The sequence below is a fragment of the Thalassophryne amazonica genome, chromosome 3 (assembly GCF_902500255.1).
Source record: "Thalassophryne amazonica chromosome 3, fThaAma1.1, whole genome shotgun sequence".
NCBI lineage: Eukaryota > Metazoa > Chordata > Actinopteri > Batrachoidiformes > Batrachoididae > Thalassophryne > Thalassophryne amazonica.
In genome coordinates, this window is record NC_047105.1 from 103,259,232 (window position 1) to 103,275,647 (window position 16,416).

General features: G+C 39.5%; 1 protein-coding gene across 1 annotated transcript in view; it reads left to right on the top strand.

Annotated features, from left to right (window-relative positions):
* Nucleotides 1–15,220, top strand: part of LOC117507345 (inter-alpha-trypsin inhibitor heavy chain H3-like) — a 71,394-nt gene extending 56,174 nt beyond the window's left edge. Inside the window, exon 23 of the mRNA XM_034167191.1 lies at nucleotides 15,150–15,220. Within this exon, the coding sequence (XP_034023082.1) occupies nucleotides 15,150–15,159 (10 nt within the window). The 3' untranslated portion in view covers nucleotides 15,160–15,220. The remainder of the gene's footprint in view (nucleotides 1–15,149) is intronic.
* Nucleotides 15,221–16,416: the final 1,196 nt, after the last annotated feature.

The window sequence follows — 16,416 nt, forward strand, 5'->3', positions numbered from 1 at the left end:
TGTCAGTGTGACATAGTGTAATAACAGGATGGGCAAGGGAAGGGCTCTTGCATTTACTAATTATTCATTCATTCATTCAGTCAGTCAGTCATTCATTTTCTATTCCCACTTATTCCAGTTAAGAGTCATGGAGATGCTGGAGTCTATCCCAGGAGTTACTGAGTGAGAGGCAGGGTACACCCTACACAGCAGGCTGTCAGTCTATATATACACCATATCTGTGCATTGGACTTCACCTCCTCGAGCATCCCCTTTTTTTAACCAAAATTGGTTAAACGCTTACTTTAAGTTAATTAAATTTTTATTAAAGTTGATTAAATGCCCACCCAAAGTTAAATAATTCTATGACCACAACACATCTTAAAAAGCAAAAAATAATGAGTTTTCACAATGTTTTTCTTGTCTCTTCCTCATCTTATCTGTGATGATATCATCAAGGTGCGCTTACAGTAAAATTTTACTATCTGAGAGTTGCGACAGAGTCACACACTGTGACGGATTGAGTAAACTGATCAGAATATATTTAATAAGTAAATTGTCCTGTAACAAAAATCATCTAATGCATCATTTTTTGGTGGGTTTTGCGATCTGGTGGAATGAGTGGACAAACACTGACTGTTGGACACAAACAGAAAGTAAATCCCCCGTCACACATAGTAAGAATGTGCAGAAAGGAGTCCAACACTGCAAATATTACCATAATCTGACACAGTCGGGAGGAAAAGAGGCAAATTCAGAATTCATCCGGATTACCTCATCCACACCTGCACAATGGCACCCAAAGCGCATGTAGACAACATGTAGGTGACACAGACTGCCGTGAAATGGCCATAAAAGGTACATGATAATAATTAATAATTACGAGGTCTGTTAGAAAAGTATCCGACCTTATTTTTTTGTTGTTGTTTTTTGCGAAAACCTGATGGATTTTAATCAAGTGCGCTTGCATGAGCCAACCTTGAACCTTCGTGCGCATGCGTGAATTTTTTCCTGCCTGTCGACTGCGTCAGTTGCTGGCAAGCAGCATTTGTGTGAGGTAGTGTGTAGTGCTCTCGGCGGATTTTCATTGCAAGGAAAATGACGGAATGACTGGAGCAGCGCTACTGCATCAAATTTTGCCAGACACTGGGCGACAGCCAGGTGGAAACCATTCGGAAGATTCAGATGGCTTTCGGTGACGATGCTATGAGCATCACACAGATTAAGGAGCGGTACAACCGGTTTAAAGATGGCCGCACAACGGTGGAGAGCGAGTCACGCTCCGGTCGGCCATCAACATGCCGAAATGACCAGGTCATTGCCCAAGTGAACGCTGTGGTGAAGCGGGACTGCCGTGACTATGCGAGAAATTGCGGAACAGGTGGACATCAGCACTTTTTCGGCACATTCCATTGTGACCGAACATTTGGCCATGAAGAGAGTGGCGGAAAAATTCGTGCAGAAGCAGCTGACGGCGGAACAAAAGCAACTTCGTGTTGAAGTCTCACAGGACATGCTGGACTCCACAAAGAGTGACCCTGACTTCATGAACACCATAATCACTGGTGATGAGTCCTGGGTGTACAGGTACGACCCGGAAACTAAATTCCAGTCGTAACAATGGAAGCATTCCACGTCACCAAGACCAAAGAAGGCTCGCCAAGTGCGCAGCAACATCAAAGTGATGCTGACTGTTTTCTTTGACTCCCACAGTGTGGTACACCAAGAGTACTACAGGGATGTCCTCCATCACCTACGTGATGCTGTGCGGCGCAAGAGGAAATTAGCGCCTCCATCACGACAATGCTCCAGCACATTCCTCGCACTTAATTCAGACTTTTTTGACGAAAAACCAGACTCCTGTGGTTCAACAGACTCCTTACTCTCCTGATATGGCCCCTTGCGACTTCTGGCTGTTCCCCAAACTCAAGAGACCATTGAAAGGAACGTGATTTCAGACAAGAGAGGACATTATGGCTGCAACGACAGCCGAGCTAAACTCCATTTCAAAAGAGGCTTTCTCGGAATGCTTCCAACAGTGGCGGCACTGCTGGGAGAAGTGTGTGGAGTCCCAAGGAGACTACTTTGAGGGTGATTCGGTTTCCAATGCCCCAGGTATGCCAGTTTTTTTTCCCCGGCCAAAGGTCGGATACTTTTCTAACAGACCTCGTATTATCACAATGAAATGTGCCACATACATTTCAACAGCTCCTTTGTGCTCCGGTGGGGGGCATTATTATATGTGGCACGTGCAGGTCATACCAGCAGGCTAATCCATGCCAGATCCATGTCAAGGTTCCGTCGTATGCTCTCAAATTGTTTTGGATCCTGTTTTTCCGCCATCGTAATATGTAAATTGTGGTCAGATGGTGCTGAGATTGCACATGGACCACCGTCGGATAGGTGTCCCATCTCAATGGCGCCCAAAGGGATTTGAACATGTGCATCACACTCAGGGCCGCCGGCCGATTTTGACCAACTGTGTGGACTTCCACAGATGGCTTTCTTTTTGGATGATCATCATTCTGACACCATTCTGCATGATTCTATGTGTGATAGGGTATAAACACATAAGTCATGGATGCTACCTTCAGTGTGCGGCAAGGACAAACTGGATGTTCCATTATTTTCAGTGAGAGGGCTGAAGAAAAATTCCAACTCCTGTGGAAAATGGATGTTGTTTTATCTTCATCAAGGACAAAAATGGACAGCAAGAAACACATTATTTAAATACAACCCCTGGCAAAAATTATGGAATCACCGGCCTCGGAGGATGTTCATTCAGTTGTTTAATTTTGTAGGAAAAAAGCAGATCACAGACATGACACAAAACTAAAGTAATTTCAAATGGAAACTATCTGGCTTTAAGAAACACTATAAGAAATCAGGAAAAAAAATTGTGGCAGTCAGTAATGGTTACTTTTTAGACCAAGCAGAGGGAAAAAAATACGGAATCACTCAATTCTGAGGAATAAATTATGGAATCATGAAAAACAAAAGAATGCTCCAACACATCACTAGTATTTTGTTGCACCACCTCTGGCTTTTATAACAGCTTACAGTCTCTGAGGCATGGACTTAATGAGTGACAAACAGTACTCTTCATCAATCTGGCTCCAACTTTCTCTGATTGCTGTTGCCAGATCAGCTTTGCAGGTTGGAGCCTTGTCATGGACCATTTTCTTCAACGTCCACCAAAGATTTTCAATTGGATTAAGATCCGGACTATTTGCAGGCCATGACACTGACCCTATGTGTCTTTTTGCAAGGAATGTTTTCACAGTTTTTGCTCTATGGCAAGATGCATTATCATCTTGAAAAATGATTTCATCATCCCCAAACATCCTTTCAATTGATGGGATAAGAAAAGTGTCCAAAATATCAACGTAAACTTGTGCATTTATTGATGATGTAATGACAGCCATCTCCCCAGTGCCTTTACCTGACATGCAGCCCCATATCATCAATGACTGTGGACATTTACATGTTCTCTTCAGGCAGTCATCTTTATAAATCTCATTGGAACGGCACCAAACAAAAGTTCCAGCATCATCACCTTGCCCAATGCAGATTCAAGATTCATCACTGAATATGACTTTCATCCAGTCATCCACAGTCCACGATTGCTTTTCCTTAGCCCATTATAACCTTGTTTTTTTCTGTTTAAGTGTTAATGATGGCTTTCGTTTAGCTTTTCTGTATGTAAATCCCATTTCCTTTAGGCGGTTTCTTACAGTTCGGTCACAGACGTTGACTCCAGTTCCCTCCCATTCGTTCCTCATTTGTTTTGTTGTGCATTTTCGATTTTTGAGACATATTGCTTTAAGTTTTCTGTCTTGATGCTTTGATGTCTTCGTTGGTCTACCAGTATGTTTGCCTTTAACAACCTTCCCATGTTGTTTGTATTTGGTCCAGAGTTTAGACACAGCTGACTGTGAACAACCAACATCTTTTGCAACATTGCGTGATGATTTACCCTCTATTAAGAGGTTGATAATCCTCTCCTTTGTTTCAATTGACATCTCTCGTGTTGGAGCCATGATTCATGTCAGTCCACTTGGTGCAACAGCTCTCCAAGGTGTAATCACTTCTTTTTAGATGCAGACTAACGAGCAGGTCTGATTTGATGCAGGTGTTAGTTTTGGGGATGAAAATTTACAGGGTGATTCCATAATTTATTCCTCAGAATTGAGTGAGTCCATATTTTTTTCCCTCTGCTTGGTCTAAAAAAGTTACCGTTAACTGCCACAGTTATTTTTCCTGATTTCTTATAGTGTTTCTTAAAGCCAGGAAGTTGCCATTTGAAATGACTTTAGTTTTGTGTCATGTCTGTGATCTGCTTTTTTCTACAAAATTAAACAACTGAATGAACATCCTCAGAGGCCGGTGATTCCATAATTATTGCCAGGGGTTGTACCTTATTTAAGTGCAGAGAGTCACCTGGATTTAAACAGGTAGGAATAAGCTACAGTATGTGATATTTCATAAAGGAATTCATTTATAATCTCACAAAAAGTTTTTAATATACCATTAGAGCCAGGGTTTCCTGTTTTAATATAACAATGTGGAAAATGTTTCAATTAAGTAAATTATTGTCGGGGCATTACACTATGTAACACAATTTTTGTTCCTGGCTTCTGTGTTATATTTCAACTGCTTATGTCTAAAGTCTATGGAAAAATGACTACATTCAGCACAAACTTTGATTTTATTGTTGTGTGGGCTGCTCGAAGAGGAGGTACTGCTGGCTCACCACCAGAGGGCGCCCTGCCTGTTGTCAGGTTTCAGGCACCAGAGGGCGCAGTTGTCGGTGGAGTCCACCAGGTGCACGGAGCTGACAGCTGTCACACATCATCACCACTCATCACCATCCATAAAAGCCTGGGAGAAACATCACACTCTGCCGAGTTATCTGCTTACCCTAAAGGTTTACCAACTCAGCCGTTCTGTGCCATACGCACACATTTTTGCATCTGAGCTTTTTGCAGTCGTTAACCTTTTGTACACTTGCAGCTTAAGCCGAGTTTGTGGAAGTTGGAGGAGTTGGCGTCTCCACTCCTCACTTCAGACTTGATTAAGTGATACATAAGGCACTGCACATACTCTGTGTTCCTGCCCTTACCAAAAAGTAGTATATGCAAGTATGTTTCAAGTATACTTCTAGTTTACTTTTTATATACTTATAAGTACTATTTTTTGGTAAGGGTGTGTTTGGAGGTGGAGATTTTTCCCTCAGAAATGAACTGTATTGTAGCTGATTGTTTGCTGGGTGTTCACACACCCACCTTTTCACCTGCCAGCAGTACCGGATCTGACAGCTGGAAGTGGTGGCCACCTGGGGACTCATTACTTGGCGGCTCTGGTGTGTTGCAGGTCTCCGCTGGCGGTGGAACATCGTGGGTCCCGGCTCTTCTCTGGATAGGCGTCTCCTACCCTCGGGCCTGCCCACGCGTCACTGAGTTTTCTGATTGACATACTAAAAGCATATTTGGTTGTTTGTGCATATTTGCAGAATAAATTGTTATTTATTCGGACTTCCTATTGGCCGTTCATTCACGCCCCCTGGCATGGGTCCTTGTACTTCACTTTCCCAACATTTATTTTTTTAACGTTCTAGAAAGTTCTAAAACTTTCTTGAAATTTCTAGATAATTATGGAAACTTCTAGAAAATTCTGGACAGTTCTAGCAGTTAAAGAATATTCTAGAAGACTACTCAGTAGTAGTGAAGGCAAATCGAGAATATTCTTGAACACATACAAATTTCAAAATATCATTGTCCTGATCACAGAAGCAAAGTTTCTGTGGAATAACAGCTATTTTCTATTTATTTAAGGCATAACGTTAGGAAAACAGACTGTGTACCCAGGAACAAAACAAAAATAAAAATTTGTTACATAGTGTTATCATTGAAAATTGGCCATGTGTCACATCACCTCCTGCTGCTGCAGATGGAATTCTGCTGTGATGGTTTTTCTGTCACCGATATAAGAAAACAGCTTAACATGCCCAGGTGCCCACTGGCAAGCTACAAACAAGGTACAGGACAACACAAATATGCAACCATTAGGAAAGATTTCTGTCTGATGTCCGCACAAAGTTGTTTGTGTTTATTTTTTTATTTGTGATTACATCAGACATTGTATTGAAATGGGCTTTCCAACTACGTCATATTGGGTATGTTTGTGCATCACCTCACCTTCTCTTCATGCAGAATTTCACACTGAATGCCCTTGACACTCCAATGCATGAGAGAGGGAGAGAGACAGAAAAGTTCTGTATCTGTTGGGTGAAGTACAACAATGTGCAAACACAGCAGTAAGGTTTGTGATCTGCTGCGACACAAAAAGAAGGATCAATGGACATAAACCACCATAAACCCAAAACAGGAGATTAAACTTTATGTATAAGAAAACACATTTTATAGGATAGTATATTTCTACACAGTTTTTACTATTATTACTATTATTACTATTATTTCAATCCCATATCTCCTGTTTACACATTTATTTACTGTAGAATATTGTTAACTGTATGTACATCTTCTTTATTTTTATTTTTTGCTCTATCGAACACTTTCTTTGACACTGTAAACGTTTGTCAGTAAAGCTCATTGAAACTGAACTGAGAGAGAGCAACAAAGCCACATGCATGTCTTTTGTAAAACTAATCATTACTTATTGCAGGCTTAGATATGGCCGACTCTTGGCAGTTTTGTTGGGGTGACTGTAACCAGCACTGCTGGTTTAGTTTCGGCAGCTGGACCTGGCCCCCAGGCTGAGCACACTTATTCAGCCCAAGAATCTGGGTTTGGCAGCTGGACTTGGGCCATTACAGGCTCTATTGTTTGTTGGGTGATTCTGGCCCATTGCCAGCAATGCCAGTTTTAGCAGCTGGATGTGCGCAAAATGTAATTGGGCTGATTCCGAGGTGTCATTTAAACAGGGCTCAGCCAGAGTCTGGCAGTGGGACTCTGGCTGGGATTTTCTTCTGGCCTGCTGGATCTGTAACTTTAAATATGGAATTCAAAAACTGCATTCCTAGCACCTTGTGTTTCTTTATGTTTCAGCACTGATTCCACTGAAGCATTTGTTTGGAATCCCTTGGTGGTATTAAAGGACATGTCGCACCAAAAACACAACAATTTAGATTTAAACTGTTAGTGATCATCCAATGATACACCGGGATTACTTTGAACACTTCCGTGCCCAGTTTCAAAGTATAGGGTATTTGCAACAAACAGCTATGGAGACATCCAAAAACAAAGTACTCGTGAGTACTCGGGTGTTTCCAATATGTGACGTTGCAACTAGAAGTGTCCCAGCATGCGCTTCAATGGAATGCAGCTGATAACGTTAAGAAAGGAGGCACAGATTAATTCCAAAATTTACAAAAGTGTGATGTCGTGTTATGATGACTGATTTTTAAGTGATAAGTGTTCATTTTGATGGAGTCACAGTAAAATCTACGGCTCCCGGAAGGTTTTTGTGCACCTGCAGGGCCACGAGTCATAAATGCAGCCTGTCAATAACCATCTCTGCTATAGCCACAAAACACAAAAGGGGAACATGCCACACTCACCATCGTTTGTGGATTAATTTCCAAATGTAAACTTTACGTGATCAAAAAAACGCGCACGTGTGAAATCGCCGGCTGCAGCACTGCCTCTCTCTCGATCGTGGTACGTAAAATAACATCCATGAACTCCTGAAAATAATGTATTCTGACTTTTTCCAGTGTAACAAATCCATCTCCGTGTCCAGGTCCACAGCTTCAGTAACCAGCATCCACACAAACAGCATGTCACTTTAGGCTCCAAAATCTGACACTCTGAAAATTTAAGTATTTCGGGGTGAAGCGTGTCATCTGCTCTCTGTGAATCTGAGCCATCATGTTCGAACAGCAGCTCAGAAACTTCGTTTTTGAATGGAGCAAGTTCTTTTCCCTCTGTCTGTCAGTCATTGGGATGTTTCTGTTTTGCTAATAAGGACGTCACACACCAAAAAATGACGAAAATTGCCGAGTGAAACGTTTTCCAGAAATGCACCTGCTAATGCTTAGAGTGAGAGGAATAAAATACATCAGAGATCACTAATTATTAGTACATGTGTGCAAAGACAATCATGCAGTGGTGGGCACACTTCCGATAATCCGATAACAGACAATTATTGAAGATAATGTTTTCATTATCGGATTATCTTTTTAGATAACTTTAAAAACTATTATCGGACCAATTATCTTCCAATCAATTTTTGTCCGATAACTTTTAAACTGATAAAGTAAACAAAGCTGAACAGCGACAAGCATTTTTAAAATTTAAAATCAGTTCAGCACCCACCTGTTAAAAGTTCTGTAACAGACGCACAGTTATAACCTCTGCAAACAGAAGAGAACTGCTTGTATGAAAAGCGTCTCAATCCTCCGCAGACAAAGAAAAAATGACCCCCCCCCCCCAAAAAAACAAAAAAAAAATAAATAAATTTTTAACACCATATTGATATGCTGGCAATATCACCTAAGTCATCCAGAGGCATACATTTTTAACTTATGGTTCAAATTTTAACCAAACTAATTTTGGACAAGTTATTTAAAATTACTGTCATGTCTGAAGTTTTATAAAGTGAAAATATCAGATATATGTTTTAGTTTTAAAGTAATGTGCTAATTTTTAAGGTTTTGTGAGCACATGCTGTGCCCCGCAGTGCATTATGGGTACGATGATGTAATCTCAGTACGTCAGGACAGGACAAATGCATTTCAGACACTCTGTTCAGGCTCCACGGACAACAACATTAAACTCTAGTGCCTAAAACTCTCTTGAATATATTCTCTGGGTTTATAGATGTTGGTTTTGAATTTGTGTTTGTTAAATTCCACGCATTTTAAATGTAGCAGACAGGGATTATCTGGAATTTTGTTTTCAAGGTCTCTACTGCCATCTACTGGCCAGTAGTGTTCATGGCAGTATTCACCCTAAGTACTAAGCGTCTGGGAACCAGTAGATGGCAGTGTTGTATTTATTTTGACCCCGGTTATATCAGATGACTGTCAAATCAACTTTTTGGCTTTGCAAATGGCTTTTTTTTTTTTACAAATGAAGTTTAAGAACAAAACAAAACAACAGCAAAATAATAATAATAATAATAATAATAATAATAATAACTTACAAGCCAGCTCTGCAGTGTTTGCACAGGCACAGTGTAAGTGTTTGGATGCTTGTAGCTTTTCAGCAGCAGGAAACCCTCATGACGGCCGCCGACCACAATAATATATCAAACAGGTTTGATTCTCATTCGACCATACGATCGGCGATCAGGAGGTGGTCGTCAGATGTTGACCGCAGCTTGATACTCCATGTACACTACACGATGCAGGATGCATGATTAACCTGAAACTCGGTCCAAAAAAATTCCTGCATGAAAAATCATCTCGCACAGTGTAAAGCACGTTTTACAACATCATAAAACGTGCGCACATTCTCTCCACATGCAAAACATTTTGCGATGACACTTCCAGGGCTCTGTAAAAATGCCTGTTTTTACAAATAAAAAAATGGAATATTTTACAAAAGCACATTTATCTTTAAGCACCAACACACAACAGACATCACATTAACGTGTTGGTTTACATAATGAATGACTGAACCAATCAGTGTTTAGCAGAGGCACTTTTACCCAGAATCCTTTGCGATCTGTTGTTTGTTACAAAACCTCAGAATTAGTGCATTATTCATCATTAATAGATATATGTTATATTTTACCTTTGTACAAATGACAGAATTGACATTAATGGAGTTATTCTATCGGTATTAATGTTATTTATATATCAAAACCATAACTCAGCATGACTTTATTTTTCAAGACCTCCGCCTGACCGGAGCATTGTAATTGATAGAGAACTGGATTTATGGCTGCTCTTGGGGTGTCTCTGTGCTCCGGAGTGCTGTAGTAAACAAGAGCGTCTAGCAGGGGCAGAATGTTGAAAGAAAAAAGTGTGGTTTCATTGTTTGGGTCTGTTGTTATTTTTAATATTACTAGAAGCTATTAAATTTGTTTTACTAGTAGTTGTAAATGTGCCAGAGATAATATTGGAATTTATCGGTTATCTGTAACTTCCGATACGTTTTTGGGTGGTTTATTGTTTTATCTTTATCGAAGATAACTTTTCAGTTACCTGATTATCTGTTATCGAAGTTAATTTTTTGGTTATCTGTGCCCACCACTGCAATCATGAGTACTTTTATGTTGTCTTACTAACTGGGACGTTAAAAAAGTGAGACATGTCCTTTAAGGCCTGATTTAGCAGAATACCTTCCTTTTGACAAGACTCCACAAAAATGTCCAAACATGTTTTAAAATATCTCAGAACAGTGTTTTGAGTTAGTCGACACAGTACCCATGACAAGTTTTGGCACATTCTATCTCTTCTATTTCTATCCTGTACAATCAGAATTAGAATCAGAAGAAGTTTATTGCCATTGCCAATGAACAGGATTCACAGACTAGGAATTTGCTTTGATATAATGGTGCAACATTAAGGAGAGAGCAATATAAAATGCTAAGATAAAATATCAAATATGTGCCAAAATAAGATAAAATATAAGATAAAATATGAAATATGAAAGGCTGTGTGCAACAGAAGAACAGAAAAACAGAAAAACAGTGCAGTGGGAGGAGTGCAATTAAAAACCAAAGTACATTAGATAATCTCTGTGATTATGATCTTGGTCGTGACATGAGCACAGGATGTTCCCAGTGTTAAAAAAAATACCAAAATTAGACCAGTTATCAGTATTATCACAGTACTGGTAGAATGTGCTGAAAATGTTCAAAATGTTCTGAGACCAATACCGTAAACATCAAAATACCAGTCCCATGACAACTCCACAGAAAATAACACAACTGCAGGTCGGTGTCCTGAGGAAAAAGCTGTTAGTGTGTGTAAATTATTCCATTGGTCTGTGTTGTGTTCTCACAGTAGTCTAGGACCTAGCTTAGACATGAATGCACATCATTTTGGAGAGGATAACTCAACTGTTCTAGACAAGTATGACCCCAATGAACAAGTTGGGATATGCGCCAATGTCGCTATCCGGGACGAACAGCCGAAAATAACCACACCCTTTTCGTCCGAGTGTTACTCCAAATACAGCGACAGATTTTCCAATGTATTCAACATGTTCAGAATTACCACTACATGTTTAGAAGGGTCATAGAAGAGTGTAACATTTCTAATTTTGATATTTTAAGAGAAAACCGCTAGAAAATATTCAGTCAATCGACATACATACAGTCAGGAATCGCCACATACTTAGTAACTTAAACTTTCCGGGCTGTTCGCTGTTGGGAAATTTCCCTGATAATCTTTAGAACATTTAAGATCTCGATACTGCTGACTGCTAAATAAATAAGTTTTGTTTTGTATTTTTCACTTTAAATCAATAGGACAGCGCAGTCTCGTTTGAACCCTGGGTGGCAGGATTTGACCAGTTATGGGGACAGCCGCTCCCATTGCGCAATATGTACACAGCACATTACACGGAAAATTGGTGTACTGTGTTGTTTTCATCTGCAATCACCGAAGCCGTTGCGAAAAGTGTTTTTTTTCCGGTTCCCAGTGGAGAAGGGATGACGAGGCAAATGTAAGAGGTCGTGTCGGTAAGTGTTAGCCTACACAGCTAAACACAGTAGCTCTGTTCTCTCGTCTGCACAACCACCTCGACACGTTTGAACTCCGGGTCATAAACAAAATGTAACACATGCCCACTTTTTCTTTGAATTTTCACTTTGTTTGCATGCAATTTGCCCAAAAAGTCAGAGAAAGTGCCATGTTTCTGTCCCTGGAAGTAGAGAAATTGCGTCATATGTGTCATATTTTACCCATTTAGCACCCGACCTCAAATGAGACCTGCTGTCCAATATTCCATTGAAAGCAGTATGACTGAAAATAAAAATTTCATTATATTTGGCAAATGCTTATTTTTTTCAAAGTACGGTAATAAGTTGCCCACTTGTTTTAGCCATTTTCTCTTAAAATATCATTCATTCATTCATTCATTCATTCATCTTCCACCGCTTAGTCCAATCAAGTGTTGTGGGGGGCTGGAGCCTACAACCCCTGGCAAAAATTATGGAATCACCGGCCTCGGAGGATGTTCATTCTGTTGTTTAATTTTGTCGAAAAAAAGCAGATCACAGACATGACACAAAACTAAAGTCATTTCAAATGGCAACTTTCTGGCTTTAAGAAACACTATAAGAAATCAAGAAAAAAAGATTGTGGCAGTCAGTAACGGTTACTTTTTTAGACCAAGCAGAGGAAAAAAATATGGACTCACTCAATTCTGAGGAATAAATTATGGAATCACCCTGTACATTTCCATCCCCAAAACTAACACCTGCATCAAATCACATCTGCTCGTTGACATTGACCCTATGTCATGAAATTGACCCTATGTGTCTTTTTGCAAGGAATGTTTTCACAGTTTTTGCTCTATGGCAAGATGCATTATCTTCTTGAAAAATGATTTCATCATCCTTAAACATCAGAAAAGTGTCCAAAATATCAACGTAAACTTGTGCATTTATTGATGATGTAATGACAGCCATCTCCCCAGTGCCTTTACATGACATGCAGCCCCATATCATCAATGACTGTGGACATTTACATATTGTCTTCAGGCAGTCATCTTTATAAATCTCATTGGAACGGCACCAAACAAAAGTTCCAGCATCATCACCTTGCCCAATGCAGATTCGAGATTCATCACTGAATATGACTTTCATCCAGTCATCCACAGTCCACGATTACTTTTCCTTAGCCCATTGTAACCTTGTTTTTTCTGTTTAGGTGTTAATGATGGCTTTCGTTTAGCTTTTCTGTATGTAAATCCCATTTCCTTTAGGCGGTTTCTTACAGTTCGGTCACAGACGTTGACTCCAGTTTCCTCCAGTTCCCTCCAGTTTCCTCCCATTCGTTCCTCATTTGTTTTGTTGTGCATTTTCGATTTTTGAGACATATTGCTTTAAGTTTTCTGTCTTGACGCTTTGATGCCTTCCTTGGTCTACCAGTATGTTTGCCTTTAACAACCTTCCCATGTTGTTTGTATTTGGTCCAGAGTTTAGACACAGCTGACTGTGAACAACCAACATCTTTTGCAACATTGCGTGATGATTTACCCTCTTTTAAGAGTTTGATAATCCTCTCCTTTGTTTCAACTGACATCTCTCATGTTGGAGCCATGATTCATGTCAGTCCACTTGGTGTAACAGCTCTCCAAGGTGTGATCACTCCTTTTTAGATGCAGACTAACAAGCAGATGTGATTTGATGCAGGTGTTAGTTTTGGGGATGAAAATTTACAGGGTGATTCCATAATTTATTCCTCAGAATTGAGTGAGTCCATATTTTTTTCCTCTGCTTGGTCTAAAAAAGTAACCGTTACTGACTGCCACAATCTTTTTTTCTTGATTTCTTATAGTTTTTCTTAAAGCCAGAAAGTTGCCATTTGAAATGACTTTAGTTTTGTGTCATGTCTGTGATCTGCGTTTTTTCTACAAAATTAAACAACTGAATGAACATCCTCCGAGGCCGGTGATTCCATAATTTTTGCCAGGGGTTGTAGCCCAACACTCATAGGGCGCGAGGCGGGGTACACCCAGGACAGGACGCCTGTCTGTCGCAGGGCCACAAACAGACAAACTCACACCTACGGACAATTTAAAGATTCCAATCCACCTAACCCACGTCTTTGGATGTGGGAGGAAACCGGAGCACCCGGAGGAAACCCACGCAAACACGGGGAGAACATGCAAACTCCAGACAGAAAGGCCACGGGAATTGAACCCACGACCTTCTCGCTGTGAGACAACAGTGCTAACCACTAATCCACCGTGCTGCCCTCTTAAAATATCAAAATTGCAATTTTACACTCTGTAAGCTGTACTTCAGCATGAGAAATTTATTCACCAAACATTTGTTTGGTGGATAAATTTGTTTGTTTGTAAGCTGTACTTCAGCATGACAAATATTCAGTTGGACAGAATGTTTGTTTGACAGTTTAGACAAATATCGTACTTTAATTTAGGTTTATTCATAAGCAAAGGCCATTATATCCATATCTATCTATTTATTCATAAATAAATGGATATAATGGCATTTTATTTTATAACTGAAGTGGAAACATGAAGATCACTTTGAAATAAACACTTTTTCTTCAAAGACTTTATTTAATTAATTTGTATTTAAAGTCCATAGTTAAAAATAACACTGAAATGTCTTTAAAAAAGTTCATAGTGGAATCGTAAAATAGAAAAATCTTGTATATAAAATCATATATTCAAAAACTCTTAGTTAAAACTGAAGGTTACAATTTGGATTAAAAAGTCTAATGTCAAATTACAGATTGGAGATTGCAGTAGGAACTTGGAAAACTGTAGGCTAAAACTGTAAATTAAAATAGGACGTTTAAGTTCATAATTGGCAATAACTCACTAGAAATGAAACCTTATTTTGTAAATATAGATTTTTTCTATACCTTTTCTTGCTCTAAACTGCATTTTCTACTTTTTCCTTTCTTTTCTTTTTCTCAGGTTTTCAACCTGCATATTGCACTGGTAAAACAATAAAAGTGTTAAATGCCGAGTTGGCCTCGCATCCTGCTTCTCCCCTGGTCCTTTCAAGCGGGACCAAAAACATTAAAATATACATAGCTTGACACTATGACCCTCCCAAACATGTACTGGTCATTCTGAACATTTTGAAACCTTGGAAAATCTGTAGCTGCTGCAGTTTAGAAAATAAAGCTGTATTTGAAGTAACACTAGGGATGATAAAGGGCGTGGTCATTTTGGATATAGATGTTGGCACATATCCCAAGTTGTTCATTGGGTTCATATTAGCCTAGAACAGTTGAGTTATCCTCTCCTAAATGATGTGCATACATGTCTCAGCTAGGTCCTCTGTAGATCACAGCTGTATGAACCTGGCCCTTCTGCAGATGGTCTCAAATGTACTGTAAGCGTTTTCCAGCTCTGGTTTCATGGATGTGGTCTGTGGACTAATGGGTCCAGGGTAATTGTACTGACCCCAGTCATGTCGGAAGTTCACAAGTTGAGAGGGATTTTAGGAAAAGTGTTGAACCTCCCTTTGCCTTTATGTGTATGTTTGTGTAGGTTTTGCTGATTGGCTCCAGATGTGAGGGGCTCAGGCGGGTGTCCGGGACTGGGGCCCCGCCGCAGTCCGCTCGACCCTCACAGGACAAAACACAACCAGTCACGTCTTCACACATGGCTGACATTAATGTAGTTCATCCAAGCGGAGATGGAAACGTCAGCTCCGTCCGTGGACTGAAGTTACTTACAGGATGAAGCTGTGACGCAGCCACAACAGTGCATTAATGTAGCTCTGCTTTCCATCCAGCAGAGGGCGACACCGAGCTGTGAATCATCTGCAGTGGCTCCAAACTCCACATCAGCTCTGATCCCTGGAAGTAAATACTGTTTCTTCACAGTCTGAGGAGTCTTTTTGCTCATATAACGCATAGCAACAAAAACAGCGTGTTTTGCTTGTGTCAAAGGGTGGAAATTACTTTTCTGAAAGCCTCACAGTAAAGTGCAAAACTACTGAGCAACCATTGTTTCTGTATAAATGTATTATTATTAATGTATTATTACGTTTTAAAATGTGAAATTCCCAAATTGTAATTTTCCCATTAGGAAAAAAGTAGAATCTTATCTGTTTTCTTAAATAAAGGAAGAGCTATTATCCTAAAAGTAGCAGACTTTTTCTAATTAAGGGGAAAAAAAAAGGTGATTTATATCTGACAAAGACAACAAATCCAATAAATGAATAATTAATTGATCAACATGATGTTTTTATTTTTGTTTTAAAAGGCTAGTTCACTTCAAAAATAATTATCTTTCTTAAATGTGCTCGCACCAGATATTTATTTTGTTTAGTCAGTGCTGAGCATTGTTGTGCTTAAATGATTTTACATTCCGAGGATTTTCATTGTTTTTTTGTTTGTTTGTTTGTTTTTACATTTTTGTTGCTGCCTGGTTTTAGGATCATGCCTAAAACATTTTGTAGAGTATACACACACACACACACACACACACAAAAAAAATTAAAACTTTAACACTGGCTTCAGTAATTCAGTTTATTTTATCAACAGGTTTTGCCTTAAGTTAGTTCAAAGCAAAAATAGCAAGTTTGTATGTATGATAAAAGCATGATTAAAAAAATCAATTGTGCTTAAAGACATGTAAGTAAATTGAAAAAAAGTTTATATAAATATATACACACACACACACACATATATGAAGTTGGGGTCGCCACACCAAATCCAAGGTGGATCTGCATGTTGAATTGGCACAAGTTTTACACCAGATGCCCTTCCTGACACATCTCCACATTGCATGGATAAATGTGGCAGGGGTG